The sequence below is a fragment of the Hyperoodon ampullatus genome, assembly GCF_949752795.1.
Source record: "Hyperoodon ampullatus genome assembly, chromosome: 13".
In the NCBI taxonomy this organism is placed as follows: Eukaryota; Metazoa; Chordata; class Mammalia; order Artiodactyla; family Ziphiidae; genus Hyperoodon; species Hyperoodon ampullatus.
Genome location: NC_136926.1, coordinates 1450699 through 1468507, shown reverse-complemented (window position 1 = coordinate 1468507; position 17809 = coordinate 1450699). Strand labels below are relative to the sequence as shown.

At 52.2% G+C, this 17809-nt stretch overlaps 1 protein-coding gene across 1 annotated transcript in view; it reads right to left on the bottom strand.

Moving 5' to 3' along the window:
- Positions 1–17809, bottom strand: part of GALNT9 (polypeptide N-acetylgalactosaminyltransferase 9) — a gene marked incomplete at both ends in the record, with an annotated part of 88692 nt that overhangs the window by 20376 nt on the left and 50507 nt on the right. The window contains one exon of the mRNA XM_079718204.1: positions 10848–10965. Coding sequence (XP_079574330.1) covers positions 10848–10965 — 118 coding nt within the window. The remainder of the gene's footprint in view (positions 1–10847; positions 10966–17809) is intronic.

Below are 17809 nucleotides of genomic sequence, written 5' to 3'. Positions count from 1 at the left end.
ATTATCCCTTTTAAAATGACAGCCTCCCCATCCCAGACATTGCTACCCTGGGGATGAGGGGACGCGTGACTGCTCTGTACCCTGCTGAATCCCCAGCACCCAGGGTGGTGGTCGGCACTCAGACACTCGTATTCATCAACAGGACCCTGTTCTTGCTTCCCTTTGACGCCCCCCCCACCAACCCAGCACTTAGCACAGCACAGAGGCCCCGCTTTCCCAAATGGTTCATCTATTTATTCTGTAAGTAAACCTAAACGTCGACAGCCAGTCGCATGCAGCAGCGAAGGAGACCCAGCCCTGGCCACAAGGACTCACTCACATCCCAACTGGTGACGGAGGGGGGAGACAGGCAGTAAAAAGTAAGCAAACCAGCGAGACAGTGATGGAGAGAGCCACGTTGCGTGAGGAGACGCAGCCAGGCTTTGGTGGGCTGTGGCTGGGCGGGGCCAAGACCGAGTGTCAGGAAGCAGCCAGGCTGGGCAGGGCTCCTGGGCTGAGGGGGATGGAGCTCGGTTTGGACGAGGGAGGCCGAAGGTCAGGGGCTGGTGCGGGTGGGCGAGAGGATGGGCACCGGGACACGTGGTCAGCAGGATGGGGAGAGGGTCCTGCACACCACGGCAGGGAGCGTGGGGTTCATTCTCAGGGTGGGGAAGCCCCAATGAGGTTGAAAGAGCCCTCTCTTAGCTTTTACACAGAGTGGATGAGAAGGGAGAAGGGTGCAGGCCGGAGACGAGCTGAATTCCAGGTGGGATTGACACCGACCTGGGTTTTTTAATCAGTAGACGTTGATACTGAAGCACCAGGGAGTGAGAACTAGTAACAGGGGCCCTTGCTAGCTCCCGGGGAAGGTGGACTGGTCCCTTAAATGGGGAGCGGGTAGGGGTGGGTCCAGGGGTCAGGCCGGAGGGGTGCCTTAGGTGGTATGCCCACCCACTCAGTGATGCCGTGTGCAGGGATCGTGGGCAGGACCCGGTTTTGCTCCCTGCACCTCAGAAATGGCAGCTGGTTTGTGGCCTTTTTGTACCTTATTGTTCAAAATTTGCCCCAACTGAGCATGCGTGCAGTTATTTTTAGTCCCTTATACTTTCTTCGTATTCTGTTGTCCAGCTGCAAGCACTCCAGTAAAGGGTCCCAGGTCCCAGCCTGTCTCAAAACCACACTTTTGTGACTTCCCTGGTGGTACAGTGGTTAGGAATCCGCCTTCCAATGCAGGGGACATGGGTTCGATCCCTGGTCTGGGAAGATCCCACATGCCACGGAGCAACTAAGCCTGTGCGCCACAACTACTGAGCCTGTGCTCTAGAGCCCACGAACCACAACTACTGAGCCCGTGTGCTGTAGCTACTGAAGCCCATGCGCCTAGAGCCCATGCTCTGCAACAAGAGAGCAATGAGAAGCCCACGCACCGCAAGAAGAGTAGTCCCCGCTCGCCGCAACTAGAGAAAGCCCGCGTGCAGCAACGAAGACCCAACACGGCCAAAAATAAATTAATTAAATAAATAATTTTAAAAAAAAGAGTCAGTATAACTTATAAAACAAAAACAAAAAGTACCAACAAACAAAAGTCCAGGACCAGATGGCTTCACAGGCAAATTCTATTAAACACTTAAAGAGCTAACACTTATTCTTCTTAAGCTGTTCCAAAAATTGCAGAGGAAGGAAAACTCCCAAACTCATTCTATGAGGCCACCATCCCCCTGATACCAAAACCAGACAAAGATACCACAAAAAAGAAAATTACAGGCCAATATCACTGATGAACACAGATGCAAAAATCCTCAACAAAATACTAGCAAACAGAATCCAACAGCACATTAAAAGGATCATACACCATGATCAAGTGGGATTTATCCCAGGGATGCAAGGATTCTTCAATATTAGCAAATCAATCAATGTGATACACCATATTAACAAACTGAAGGAGAAAAACCCTATGATCTTCTCAACAGATGCAGAAAAAGCTTTTGACAAATTTCAACACCCATTAATGATAAAAAACTCTCCAGAAAGTGGGCATAGAGAGAACCTACCTCAACATAATAAAGTCCATATACGACGAACCCACAGCCAACATCATACTCAACAGTGAAAAGCAAAAAGCATTTCCTCTAAGATTAGGAACAAGACAAGGATGACCACTCTGGCCACTTTTATTCAACATAGTTTTGGAAGTCCTAGCCACGGCAATCAGAGAAGAAAAAGAAAAAAAAAAAGGAATCCAGATTGGAAAAGAAGAAGTTAAACTGTCACTATTTGTAGATGACATGATACTATACGTAGAAAATCCTAAAGATGCTACCAGAGCTCATCAATGAATTTGGTAAAGTTGCAGGTTACAAAATTAATACACAGAAATCTGTTGCATTCCTTTACACTAACGACGAAAGATCAGAAAAATTCAAGAAACGATCCCACTCACCATCGCGTCCACCCTCAGGGCGGATTTGCGGTCCGGCCTTCTTCCTGGGCTTTGGGCCCGCGTTCCACTCACTTCCGGTCCCTCTTCGTGTCCTGTGAGGTGGAGGCCTTCTACCCAGGTCCCCCTCCTCCAGGGACAGGTGGCTTTTCTGGGAGGACACTGCCCAGGGCTGCGAGGAGCCCCCGACCAGAACAGAAACTGCTCCGGTCGTTTCAAACAGGGAATGCAACACAGGACTGGTCACCGGTAGGGCGGGCGGTGAGGAGGGCGGGGCTCAGGCAGCCAGCGACCGGCAAGAGCCGGGCTGTGAGGGGCACGGGGTGCACAGCGCCCAGGCCTCTCCCTGGAAGCTGCCGGAAGCACCTAGGGACTGTCAAGGGCAGGAGCTGGAGCTCAGGCATGGGGGAGGGATGCCCAGCCCGGCCCCGCCAGAGCGTCTCCAGGAGCTGGACGTGCAGCCTGCAGGGGACCCTGCGGGCACAGCCCCGAGGCTGGGAACGTGGAGAACAGCGTGGCCCACCCCGCCCCCCAGCGGTGGTGTATGGAACTGCTCCGGTGCCGTGGGTCAGGGACGGCCACGGGGACACATTGCTGTATGACGTTAAACAGCTGTTCCACTGAGAACGACAGTTAGGAAAGGCGGCTTGAAATGAATCTCGTCCCTGCTCTACACGGGGGCGGGGCACACCTGCCCACTCTGACCGCCCCCCTCCGGCCCGGGCCTGCTGCCTCGTTCCTCTGCACTCTGCTGTGGCCCACGGGCTGCTGGGCTGGTAAGGAGACCCTGCCCTAAACTCAGGGACTGAGCCAGAGCCCCCAGCCCGGGGGACAGACAGTGGAGCTGCTGCCCTCGGGCCCATGGGTCTCCTGCCACTGGCTGTTAACAGCAGAGGGCAGCCTGCAAACCACAGGGCAGGCATCACTCAGGCCTCCCACTGGCCTTCCCCACCCCCAGGCCTCTGCAAGAACAGCCTGCTGCCCCTGGATGGTGGGCCTGCCTTTACCCGACGCCAGAGGTGAGGTCCTGGGGTCTTTATCCCGGCCTCCGGGCTCACCCGTGGAGGTCCCACCTCCCTTTCATGTCTCTGTCTGATTTTTTCTTTCTTCTTTCTTGCTATTTATAATTTACTTTATCTCGCTGGGATTTTTCTGTTTCCTGGCAAGCTACCTTAAATCCGGTCAACAATTAAAGTTTATAAAAATAGAGTTGCCATATGATCCAGCAATTCCACTCCTGGGCATATTTCCGGACCAAACTATATTGCAGAAAGATACATGCACCCCCATGTTCATAGCAGCACTAGTCACAATAGCCAAGACATGGAAACAACCTAAATGTCCATTGACAGATGAACGGATAAAGGAGATGTGGTACATATATACAATGGAATACTACTCAGCCATAAAAAAGAATGAAATGATGCCATTTGCAGTAACATGGATGCAACTAGAGATTAGCATACTAAGTGAAGTAAGTCAGACAAAGACGAATACCATATGATATCAATTACATGTGGAGTCTAAAACATGACACAAATGGACCTAACTATGAAAGAGAATGGACTTGTGGTTGCCAAAGGGGAAAGGGGTGGGGGAGGGATGGAGTGGGAGTTTGGGTTTTAGTAGATGTAAAGTGTTATATATAAGATGGATAAACAACATGTCCTACTGTAGAGCACAGGGAACTATATTCCATATCCTGGGATAAACCATCATGGAAGAGAATAGAAAAAAGAATGTATATATATCTATAACTGAAAAAAATAAAAGTTTAAAAATATATATACATATATACGCACATCTGTACACTTAATGTACATAAGTATGTGTGATTCTGTATATGCATATCTGTCTCTATCATCTGTATGGATTCTACATGCCTGTCTATCCATATCTATATCCACATCTACAGCCATATCTATATCTACGCCTCTGTAGCTACATCCATACCCATTTCCACGCCTAATCCATATCTACACCTACACCTGCCTCACCCCAGTCAGCAAACGTCCCCTGATGTCCCACAGGCAACGCCAATCCAAGACCCCTCCCCAACAGCTAGGGGGACCCTGCCCAGCTCAGAGCCCAGAGCCCCCTTTACAAAGTGGAGACCCAGGCCAGGGGTGTTGGGGACCCGCCTGTGGTCAAAGCACCAGGGCCAGACGGAGCCCGCTGCCGGGCCTCCTTCTGCTGGACGTGCCTTCTTCAACACCTCGGAGGGTTTCTGTCTTCCTGCTAACATAACCCCTGGCCTTCCAATCCCTTGTCACTGTGACCACCGGCTAGAAGTCACCCAGGTGAGCACCATCCTGGCCCTTCCTTGCTGTCTAATGGCCAAACCCGCAGTCACCGTGTGTTCACAGAGCTCAGGGCTCCCAGCTACAGGTGGGTGCAAGGAAACTTCCACACCTGGACCCCTCCCTGCCTCACCAGCTGGGACCGGGGGCTTTCCCCGGCTCTGCCCTCCCCCTGCGCCGGTCAGCACCCCGTGACCCCCATGCGGCCTCGGCTGTCCCCCATGTGCACTGGGCACCTACCCCACTTCTGGACGCCCCCTCAGCGCGGGACACGCACTGTACGTGGTGGGCGTGGCCACTGCTCGTGTTACGTTCGGGCCACCCCCCCGCCTGTCCCCTCTGTCTCCCCGACCCCTGCGCACGGTGCCCTCTATTCCCAGTGAGGACAACTGGAGGCAACTGAGGTGCCCTCAGGCCCCCAGTTAGTTACCACGGCAACAGGCTCCTGCCTCTCTTTCAGGAGATGCTCCTTCATGGAGGCTCACCTCCTTCCCCGTTCCCCATGCTGCAAAATCCTCCAGGAGGATATTCCCACCCAGGTGCCACCAGGGGTGGAGACTGGCCCGTCTCTCCTTCGCCCTCTCCCAGGCGCCTACGTGGTGACACCCAGGGCAGTGCCTCCCCCACCCCCCATACCGAGTTCTCTTTCGGACAGATCGGGGTCTCAGATGGACCCCGACCCTAACCTTACCCCATACACAGCCTGCTTCCTGGATACCGGTGGTGGTGTCCAGCCTCGCTTCTCTCTCCCCCCGGCATGCGGGGTGTGGCTGTTGCCCTCATCCGGCCCCCCGACACCTGGCGTCTTCTCACCTCGACCACCCCCACTGTTTCTCCCTCCCTGGTCCGTTCCCCCATGCTGGCTTCTGCCTGACCCTGCACTGCCCCCCACTTGAGCCACTGCAAGCGCCTGGGGGTCCCCACCCTCAAATTCCTCCTCCCGCCCTCATGGCTCACAACTCCTGGCCGGGCCCACCTGGCTGGGTTGGCAAGGCCCGGTCACCCTTCCAGGCAGGTCCCTTCCTGCCCTCGGGCTCCCAGCTGGGTTTGGTTTGGAAGGAGACGGGGCGCAAGAGGTCTGTCGGGGTGCTTCTCCCCTGCCCCTCCGTGTGTGGGCGCCTTGCGTCTCCAGTGGTGGTTCATCCTCCCCAGGGCGGTCCCTCCACCCAGGCGCATGTCCACTGAGCCCCCTGCTACCCACACCCAGGCCAGGGGTCAGGGGCAGCCCCCAGGGCCCCTGCAGCTTCCTTGGGACTCTGACTGTGGTTCCCGAGCTGACATCCTCTAACACTGGGAAGGATTAGAATCCAATGTAGAGGTGCAGGAATCAATCAAACACGGAGAACTGGCACTTTCTGCCAGGTTCAGGAATCATTGGAAAGGATTTGTCTTTAATGATGAAAACAGTTGAGAAAAGTCAGCATACTGAAGACTCTGCCGGGCTAATCCTCTGATTCCATTTTAACATGTATAACAGAGGATTGATTCTAAATTTGTGATTTAAAATTGGACCTTGTCAGAGAATTTAAAACATTTGCAAACAATACCGAAATGCTTCAGAGAAGTTAAGATTTGGTATAAGTTTAATATACTAGACACACTAGCGTTTTTTAAGCGCTTAGGGGAATTTCTGCAATGATATCAGGCATTCAAAGTGCTTAAAGAGAAAAGAAAATACGCCCCATTTATAAGTGTCATTTTAAAAGTTCAAGGGAATTTAATTAACTAAAGGCAGAAATGGAACTGATCGTTGTTTAATAGCATCTAAGCTGTTCAATCTGAGTTAATCAAGCATTAATCAAAGAAAAGGGGAAGCTGAGTGTTCTTATTTTATTTACAACCACAATAGTATCATCTCTAGGTTTAACTTAAAAGCTTAAAGCAAACAGGTTTGGAAAGGTGTAACTTCAATAAACTGTATATAAATTTTTAAAAACTAGCCTTAAATAATCTTTTCTGTGACTTAAGTCCCTACAGACAAACAAAAACCTAAATGAAACCCTAGAAGAAAACCACAAAATCCCAAGGACCCCAAACCAATCAGAGTTCAGCCCCACATCAGCAGAGCTCGGCCACAGGAGACCCCGAGGCCTGGCCCCTGGCCGCTTCCCCTCCATCCGTGGGTATTTACAGAGTGCTCAGTAATGCTCCAGGCCTTGTGCAGAGCAAGCCTGGCTGGCTTACGGTCCTCAGAGTGGTGGCTGGGCGGAGGATGGTTCTCAAAGTGGGTTCCCTGGACCAGCAGAGTCAGTGGCCCTTGGGAATTTGTTGGAAATTAAGATTCCTGGCTGGGCTTCCCTGGTGGCGCAGTGGTTAAGAATCCGCCTGCCAATGCAGGGGACACGGGTTTGAACCCTGGCCCGGGAAGATCCCACATGATGCAGAGCAACTAAGCCCATGTGCCACAACTACTGAGCCTGCGCTCTAGAGCCCATGAGCCACAACTACCGAGCCCGCGTGCCACAACTACTGAAGCCCGTGCACCTACAGCCCGTGCTCCACAACAAGAGAAGCCACCGCAATGAGAGGCCTGCACACCGCAACGAAGAGGGGCCTCCGCTCGCTGCAACTAGAGAAAGCCCGCATGCAGCAATGAACACCCAATGCAGCCAAAAATAAATAAATAAATGAATTTTAAAAAAAAGATTCCTGGGCTCCACCCTGCCGTACTGAATCCACGTCTCTGGGTTGGGGCCCAGTGATCTATTTTAAGGAGCCTCTAAGGGATTCTGGTGCAGCTGGAGTCTGAGAACCAGGCCCAGAGACCTGCCTCGCCCTTCTGGCAGGTCTCCTGGCCCCTCCTGATCTGCCTGTGAACGTGCTCTGCTCAGCGTTCTGAGTGGTGGAGCGGCTGTCACAGCATCTTGGGGCCTCAGTGAGACAGGCTGGGACCTGGAACCTGGGCCCCTTTGCTGCCGTGCTTGCACCTGGACACGTGTCTCCTCCAGCAGTAAATACAAAGAAACTATACGGGACTAAAAATAAATGCACGCATGTGCAGCTGCAGCAAATTCTGGATAAAAGATACAAAAAGACCAAATAAAACCCAACTGTCACTTCTGAAGAGCCAGGAGCAAAAACAGAGTGTCAGGAGCAAAAGCAGGGCACTGCTCATGCCCCCTGCACTCAACACCACCTAAGCGGTGGGCAGACCACCTGAGCCACGCCTCCAGCCCGACCCCTGGACACACTCCTACCCTCACCCCGTGTAAGGAACCAGCTGGCACCCCCTCAGGGAGCAGGCAAGCAAGGGAAGCTGTTGTTTGTTCTCTCTCCCCCCTGCTTCAGCAGGGACCCCAGTAAAGCCTTGCCTGAATTTCTTGTCTGGCCTCAGGCCAATTTCTATTGATTGGGGAAGGTCAAGAACCCTGGTCGGTATCATCAGGACTCAGCATCACGGCTAATTGTGATTCTTGTCCCATATAATGTCCTAAAAATTGGGAAGTCACTGCACACGCTGGCTTCCTCTTGTTCTAAATCCAGAAACAGCTCTGAACCTCAGGCTTGGTTGCTGGTGGGTGGGCAGCTCATGGCCCATCTGCTGCTGCAGGACTTGGTCAGTTCACTGGCCGTCCCCAAACCCTGAGTCTTGGTCTCTCTGAAGAGGGGCAGGAGGGCACGGGAGTGAGGTCAGAGGTGACAGCGTGGGGTTCACATCCCTGACCTCCGGCTCTGGCTTCCCAGCTGCTGGCAGCCTCGCTCCCACATAGCCAGAGCCCCGTGGGCCACCCGTCATTTCCAGGCCGTTGGAGTTGCCTTGTTTCACAGTTTGGACCCATGACCAAGCTCAGTCAGCTTCCCCTGGAGAGAGGGCGTCACCAACTGGGGCACCAACAGCTGCCTAAGTTACTCTGCCCCTGGATGGGACGCTCTTCGTACTGGCCATGTTGATAATTAAGAATAATCAGGGACTTCCCTGGTAGCGCAGTGGTTAAGATTGTGCCTGCCAATGCAGGGGACGCAGGTTCGATCCCTGGTCCGGGAAAAGCCCACATGCCGCAGAGCACCTAAGCCCATGTGCCACAACAACTGAAGCCCGCGCACCTAGAGCCCATGCTCCACAACAAAGAGAAGCCACCGCAATGAGAAGCCCACGCACCACAACGAAGAGTAGCCCCAGCTCACCGGCAACTAGAGAAAGTCCGTGTGCAGCAATGAAGACCCAACACAGCCAAAATATAAATAAATAAATAAATAAATAAATAAATAAATTCATTAAAACAAATAGGTCTAAAAAAAAGAGAGAGAAAACTTAAAACAGTGTTTCTTTAAAAAAAATAAATAAAGGGGTAATCAGGTTAAAACAAGGTCATTCAGTTGGGCCCTAATCCAGTGTAACTGGTGTCCTTCTAATGGGGAGCACACACAGAGGGAGGGGACGTAAACACACAGGGAGAAGACGGCCACGTGATTGGAGGGTCGCATCTACGAGCACCATGGTTAACAGCAAATACCGGGAGCTGGAGGAGGCAGGAAGGACCCTCCCTGGGAGCCCCCAGGGGGCGCAGCCCCAGAGACTTCAGACTCCAGCCTCAGTGCAGTAAGAGGAGGGGGCCGTGGCTTTAGGCCTCCCGGGTGACGGTACTCTGTCAAGGCTAACAGATCCAGTGTCAAAAACTCTTTGATTTGGGGGCTCTGGTATCGCCACTGGGCAGAGACAGCTAACCAGCTGGTTAGTTAGGCTTGAGCTAGTGTGGGTCTGCGTTCCGGCCCCTGGTACCAATGGCTAAGCTGCTTCCCCATCCTGGGACTCTGAGCATTCTGTGTGGAGCGGGGTCACGGCACCTCAGAAGGAGCACTTGAGCATGAAGGGGAAGGAATTGGTGACCTGGTGACCTGGTCGTAACCCATGACCTGGTGCTGAGGGCTCAAACCCGAACTCTCCTGGAAGCAGGGTCCTTTGGCACTCCAGGTCCACTGTCCTTGAAAGCCCTGCCCATCCCTCTCTGGATGGGCTGTGCCACGTCATGTTAATCATGCTGTGACCATTCCATTGAGCTGTGAACAGAGCCCAGGATACTAGCCTTTGACTGGGCTCCGAACCCAACCTGATTTTATCCTAAGAATACACTGAACCAAGGAGGTGAAAGGCCTGCACACTGAAAACTACAAGACATTGATGAAAGAAGTTGAAGAAGACACAAATAAATGGAAAAGTATCCATGCTCATGGATTGGGAAAATGTTGTTAAAATGACCGTACTACCCAAAGCAATCTACAGATTGAGTACATCCCTATCAAAATGCCAATGACATTTTTCCTCAGAAATAGAACAACCAATCCTATAATTTGTATGGAACCACAAAGACCCCAGAGCAATCTTGAGAAAGAAGAACAAAGCTGGAGGCATCACACTCCCTGATTTCAAACTACATTGCAAAGCTACAAGAATCAAAACATATGGCATTGGCATAAAAACATTCCATAGATCAATGGAACAGAATACAGAACCCAGAAATAAACTCATGCACACATTGTCAATTAATTTACAACAAAGGAGCCAAGAATGTACAACGAGGAAAAGATAGTCTCCTCAATAAATGGTGCTGGGAAAACCAGACAGCTCCATGCAAAAGAGTAAAACTGGACCACTATTTACACCATACAGAAAAATTAACTCAAAATGGACTAAAGATTTGAGCATAAGGCCTGGAATCATAAAATTCCTAGGAGAAAACGTCCTCTCTGGAGCCTTCTCTACAAGCTGTCCCCCCAGGAGCAGCCGTGGGGAATTCGGATGCTCACAACCCCCATATGCACCCTGCTTTACACACATCCACCAAGACAAGCCCACGAAACAGGGTGGGTCTCCTCGTTGCCATCGTACAAACTCCCCAAGCCGAGGACCGGCTTTTACAAGTTCCAACCCCCCCCACCAGCCCCCACTTTAGTGTAATGCAACAGAACGCGTGGCTTGAGAAACAGAGTCACATCCAAAACACAATCTCTTGTTTCCATATTCATAAAGTTTCCCAGTCCCGTTGCCATCGAGGTTTCTTACATTGACCTAAGTTTTGGGGCCTTACGTCCCCCTTACTGGTAACACGCAGCCCCCGGAACAACCAGGCCAAGAGGTCTGCTCAGCAGACGGTCCCCTCAAGAGGCCTCGGTGTCCAGGCAGTGACACTTACCCTCATGCCCAGCTCGATGTTCTCCCCACCGTACACCTCCATGCCCGGGTCCAGCAGGCCGATGTCCCCGAAGTACTCCCGGTCCACCACAAAGGAGCAGCCAATCATGGCCGGGGTTCTGGAGGGAAGCGGACGGTGCGTGAGCCGGTTGCTGGTGTGCGGCCCCGGGTCCCCACAGCCCGGGTGGGCTCACCATCCGCTTTCCAAGTCCTCACACCTCAGCCCTGCGCTCCTCGCCTCTGCTTGGTCACTGTGCCCAGGGCTTGGGACACAGGCAGGGCTGCCTAGGACTTGTCTTTGCATCCCTCAGAGATGACAAAAACCAGTGTTCAATTCAGGCAACTTAGTGTGAATTTTTAAAAATCTGTTTAATCTGAGTTGTTTAGTTGCCCTGATGATCAGTCACTTGCCTACCTCCTTCGTTATTTTATCTGTGTATCAGTAGTCAGGGCTGTAATGGGCAGTTGCACAGGCTGTGCACTGCTCAACTCTACGGAACCTCCTCAATATCAGACTCTCTCTGAATGACACACCTTGAAGTTGTACAGTACACAACCTGTGCAGCTGTCTGCAAAAGACTGCCAACTGTACAATTATTCCTGTAATAATTCTATTTACAGCTACATATTTTTAAAATGTCAGTAAATCTTGCCTTGTCCCAAGTAATTGTATCTGGGAAATCATGTGTCAATGTGCTGGTTATAGTTTTTTCTAAAATGCATTAACAATCTATCCACGGGTCCCATGGAGCAGTGGTGGTCAAAGCAGGACAGGCTGAGACAGAGTGGCAGAGAGAAGTGGAGGGTGTCCCTGTGAATAGACCTGCACATTTGCTGGCTCATTCATTCATTCCTGATACATTCACATCATGAATGCAGGATATACTGAGTGCCTATTAGTTGGAGGGGATAAAAAAGAGAAAGGAAAGAGAAAGGAAAAATATCTTGCTAGCAAGAAGTAGGCATAGTCTCTGTTTTGTAAGAAAGCAGGACCTTCCAAGCTTTTGAAGGACGTGTTTCCCTCAAAACAAAGACACCTCCCTTGTAGGCTGAGGGCTTAGTTTCTTCCGAGCTCTGAGAGGACTAGTAAAGGCTCCCCACTGGGGCTTCCCTGGTGGCGCAGTGGTTAAGAATCTGCCTGCCAATGCAGGGGACAAGGGTTCGATCCCTGCTCAGGGAAGATCCCACTTGGCACGGAGCAACCAAGCCCGCGCGCCACAACTACCGAACCTGCGCTCTAGAGCCCGCGAGCCACAACTACTGAAGTCCGTGTGCCTACAGCCTGTGCTCTGCAACAAGAGAAGTCAACACAGTGAGAAGCCCGCGCACCGCAAAGAAGATCCAATGCAGCCAAAAATAAATAAATAGAACAAATAATTTTTTAAAAAAGGCTCCCCATTGCCCCCGAAGGCCCCTGTGGTCCTAGCAAGGCTGAAGGCTAAGGCTGTTTCCTGCTCCGTTTCCCCCACTGTGCCCTCCCGCTGCTCCCACAGGTATGAAGTCACTCATGAAAACGCCATGATAAATTGTTCTCAATCACAATTTAAAAGAAGCATTTCTTTTAAATGTGACTAGGACATCAGAAGCAAATGCCCATAAGTTGTCCAAGAATAACAGAGGCATTAAAAAGCGATTATCCTTTTATTTGTAAAAAGATCCAGTTTGTTTAGTCATGACATTTGAGCCACAAATCTAACAGCAATGAAATTTTAATGTCATCTGTGATGTGTAATAGCAAGCGTTTGACGGTTTAAGTTATAGTTCACCAGCGAAGAGAGATATTTCTCTCATTTTCTTAACGACACAAAAATCTCAGGTGATCTCTGGTGAATTTAACTACCAAATCCCTGCCAAGTCTGTTGTAGCTAGCAATAATTTTTTTATTACTGCTCAGAGTTCCAAAATAAACTTAAACTCAGAAGGCGATGGAAGCAGAATCAGCTGGCACTGAATTTATTTGCATGAGAACTTCTTGCTGTGTTTACAGAAAACAGCCAGGGCGGAGGGGTTCTCAGGTTTGGCCAGGCAGGGGGAGACTTGTCGTCCTGGGGGCATCCTTATATCGGGGCTGATGTGCAGCATGCCGGGATATAGCAAGCAGCATCTCTGCAAAGGGTCCTCACCTGGGCTCCTGCCTTGTAAAGGCAACAGACATGGGGATACACACAGATGCATGGATGCACACAACACACACGCATGCATGCACAAATACACACATGCAACAGACATACAGGCACACACGGGTACACGGACACATGTAGACACACACGCAACACACCGCCTACAAGGCCAGACACACACCCAACAAACAGATGTACAAATATACAGACACAGGTAATACACGTACATGGTCCCACAAATGTACCCACAGATACACAGACCTACACGTACACACCCAGATGCACACAGGTACATGCAGACACACATATATATGCACACATAACACCCAGAGAAACACACACGTGCACCCCCCCACACATAAGCACAGACCCACACCTGCAGTGAACACACACACAGATACACATACAACACATGCACACACAGAGACACACCCAGACACCCACACATAGACAATACACATCCTCGAGTCCATGGAATTCTGGAGTTCTGTGTAAATGGGAGCGGATAGAATTAAGATCACAAATGGGTCCTTCAGCCTTCAGGAGAGTGACAAGGGACAAGAGAGTCATCTGCTCTTGGCGTCTTGAGGAAGAACACGTGCTCGCAGGCAGGGCATGGCCAGGCAATCAGCACAAGCACAGGGAAGGTGCGTGCAGAATCTTGCAGACTCGCTGCCAAACCGGGTGCAGGGGTCACACGCACTGGTGGCGAGTTTGTGGAGAGACTGGTGTGGGTTGTGGCTCAACTGCCTTGGAAAAGTCCAAAGCTATGAATAGAGAGCCAGCAATACCTGTGCAGTGATGCAACGACGACCCGGCTCGGTGCGCACCGGCTGTGTGACCTCGGGCAAGTCACTCAGCTTCTCTGGGCTCGGCTTCCCCACCCATAACATGAGAGGCAGGACGGTGCCTCCTCCACAGGCTGCTGTGCAGATGAAAACTGCATAGAGGAGTGTCTGGAGCCTGGGAACCGCTTGCTGTTATTATTTTATCCCCTGATTCCACAGCTGGCATTTATCCTAGGAGACTAATCCAAAAGCTATTCGCACAAAGCTGTGCACTGCAGCGTGAGTTATAGTGGCCAAAGGGAAATCAACTTACAGTACATCAGTGTAGACGGTCGAATGAATTTCGAGCCATCCCTTTGATGGACTGTTACTTACCCAGCAGGCGAGGTGCTTACCAAGACCCCCAGCACCACGGGAAGTGACGGCTCAGGAGAGGGTAAGTGACAAGTCAGCAGGAAAATGTCACTATCCTACCACCGTGACCGGAGAAGCAATTATGTGTGAATGTGTGTGTGCATGCGGGTCTATGTGTGGTCTTGCGCGTATGTGTGTGTGTGTGTGTGCGCGTGTGTGTCTGGGTGGGCGGGTCTATGTGTGGTTTTGTGTGTGTGAGTGTGTACATGTGTCTGTGTGCTTGCATTTGTATCTGTGCGTCTCTATGCACGTGTGTGCATCTGTGTGTGAGTTTGCGCATGTGTGTGTGAGTGTGCGTGTGTTCCTTGGGGGCTCGTTCCACGCTCCCCGGCTTGGTGGGGGGACTGGGTGCTGGGAGGGACCCCTCTGCCACCCCCAGAGCGTCCCCCTTTCCGCCGGGCTCCTCTGGCCCCACTGGTAGCCGACTTACACCCACGGTCCCTCCGCGTCCACCAGACACACTGGCCCGGATCTGGACTCCCCTGCGGGGGACGGGGTGCAAGCCCTCACACGAGCTCCACGGCCCCTGGAAGACGTGAGCCGCGTGCGCCCAGGGGCTGCACTGCCCTCCCCGAGGCGGGGGTCCATACGACGCAGCCAAGATGCTCCGCACCCGCACCCTGCTAGCAGCTCAGAGCCATGTGGAGACGGGGACAAACACGCCACTGGTCACGGGTCCCGTTTTGACCTCCTTCAGACCCGGGAAGCAGCTCCACTTCAGTGACAGGGTTTGCGCGTGCGGCCAGCCGCCCCCAGCATGCAGGACCCCTGGGCCCACACCAGGCCTGCGGGCCCCTCACTCCTTTCCACGTGCGGGGGAAGCCGTCTTTCTCCTTCTGTCAAGACTGAGGTACTTCCCTCCTGCAATCCAAGCCTTCTTTTCACTCCTTTTTCTTCCTTGAGCTTCAAGGATAATGATTGGTAGGGAAATTTCCTAAAGGAAATCTTCACACATCAGCCTCTCCAGGGCTAATTTCCCACCCGGGCTCCAGGGCGGGTGTGCGAGCTGCGTCCTTCAGGAAAAGGGCGGCGGCTCCGCGCCCAGGTCCGAGGGAGACGAGAAATCCCAGGGTGGTTTTCAGGAGAGACCCTTCCAGGCCTGCGCTGTCCCCGGGGATGCAGTTTCCCAGCCTGGGGTCAGGGTCTCGGGATGCGCAGGGTGAGGGGCTCCATCAGAGGGTGGCCGGGAGCCTCTTCTGCAGGCACTGGGGTGCCAGGGCTTCTCCCGGGGGGTCTGCTGCTGCGGGGAGGTTGTGTGAAGACCCTTCCCTGAGAAGGGGGAGAGTAGGGTCGTCCTCTGGATAACAACGTTGGAAGGAAATGACCTCGAGGCTGCCCCTGGAGTCCTGTTCCTCCTGACCCTCCAGCTCGCGGGGCGAGTGAAGCAGGCTGCTGGGAGCGGTGGGGACTGTGGCACTGCCCCTCCCAGGGGATCGGTAGCTCCAGTGGATCGTCACCAGGTAGGAATGGGGGACTGGGTTTTCCAGAGTCTTCTACTTTTCAGAGAGTAGATATCAATTTCATGTGAAATCTCTTAAGTGTAAACATCGGTTCCAATTTCAAAACATACACGGTACAATCAAGGCAACACACTGTAACTCAGAGGCGGCCTTTTCTAGAACTTGAAGGACGCGGTTACGCCACTCTTGGCTCCCTGGGTGCCGTGCACACTGAGATGGGATTCAGAGTGACTCCTTCTCTCCCCAGGAAGAGGGGCTGGGGGTCTGGGGGCCGTCCTGAAGCATCACAGGCAGGGCTTTGAGAAAAAGATTTATTCCCTTTTAGTTCTGAGAAGTCTCCCTTTACATAGACCGGTTATGCTTCGTTTATCTAGTCACCTGTTGGTGGACATTTGGGTCCAATACGGGACTATTGTGAATAAAGCTGCCACCACAAACATTCGCAGCTGTCTTTTGTAGACGTGTGTTTTCATTTCTTTTGGGAAGACACCTGGGGTAGAGCGGCTGGTCATACAGGAAGTGTTTTTACCTCTTCGAGAAGCTGCCAGTTTTACAAAGTGGCCTTGCGGACGCCTCCTCCCACCGGCCGTGCTGAGCGTTCCGACTACTCCGTGTCACCAGGCCCCGCTGCCACCGGTCTGTCTGTCCATTCTAGCAGGCGTGCAGGGCCCCTCACTGGGACACTGTGCGACTCCGTCGTGGGCGTTTTTCTATGAGTGTGTTAGCATTTTGTCTACCTTCCTGTGTGCAGTATCTGTTCAAGGCCTTTGCCCATTTTTTATTGGGGTTTTGGGCCTCAAGGTTTTCAAATGCTCTCCAGGTAATACTAATAAGAACCAAAGTTTGAGACAACACACAGTCTGGCCAGAGCATCCCTTCCTGCGGCTCGGGGCATCCAGGCTGCTCTGAGACTTAACTTCTCACTGGATGGCTCTTTGCTAATGGAGGGTAGGTGCCTGGAAGCCCCCGTAAGACACTCCTAGGGGAAGAGAGAGCTTTCAAAGGTGCAGTGAGGGATGGTCTTGGTCACTTGCGGGCAGAGTGGCTTGTTTCAGCAGGGACACATCAGTTTGTACAGATGAAGCAGGACGGGTCCCAGCCCAAGGCCCTAAAATCCAAACCTCTACAGGGGGAGACCTGGCCAAGGCTCCAAGGGGTCAACAGATCCTGCAGATGCACATTCACTCCAGGACAAAACTACCTCCATCCTGCTGGACCCCCAGGAGAAAGTGGTAGCCCCACTAGATTTTGAAACATAAATTTCCCAGGGGCTCAGCAGACTAGGGAAGTGGAAGGAAAGGCTGCAAACTACAGAAGCTCAGTCGGTGATGGAAACAAACAAAGCAAGCCAGGTGCAAGAAACGACAGCGCAGGCAGGAAGGCAGAGCGTCAGGGAGACAATGGGGAGTGGTGGGGATTTCGGGAACTGGAGACCACCGCCCTGTTTAGACAGGGGACTGCTTCTCAGCCCCAGGGACTGCTGCCTTGTGAGAATGTGCACCTTCCCATTTTTATAAAAATGCTGGGCTGTGTTTTTTTTTTAATTAATTTAATTTATTTATTTGTGGCTGCATTGGGTCTTCACTCCTGCACACGGGCTTTCTTCTCTTGTTGCGGCGAGCGGAGGCTACTCTTCGTTGTGGTGCGCGGGCTTCTCATTGCGGTGGCTTCTCTTGTTGCGGAGCATGGGGTCTAGGCGTACGGGCTTCAGTAGTTGTGGCATGCGGGGTCTAGAACGCAGTCTCAGTAGTTGTGGCACACGGGCTTCATTGCTCTGCAGCATATGGGATCTTTCCGGACCAGGGCTTGAACTTGTGTCCCCTGCATTGGCAGGTGGATTCCCAACCACTGTGCCACCAGGGAAGCCCTGGGTTGTGCATTATTTTTGAATATTTTATTTATTTGGTTGTGCCGGGTCTTAGTTGCAGCAGGTGGGCTCCTTAGTTGTGGCATGCAAACTCTTAGTTGTGGCATGCATGTGGGATCTAGTTCCCAGATTAGGGATCGAACTTGGGCCCCCTGCATTGGGAGCACGGAGTCTTAACCACTGCACCACAAGGGAAGTCCCTGGGTTGTGAATTTTTAACATGTGAAAATCTCTCCGTTTTCATGTTTGGGAACCGATTCAAAATAATATCAATGCTTTGCAGGACAATCTCTGGGGTCTGCGGAAACGCCTGG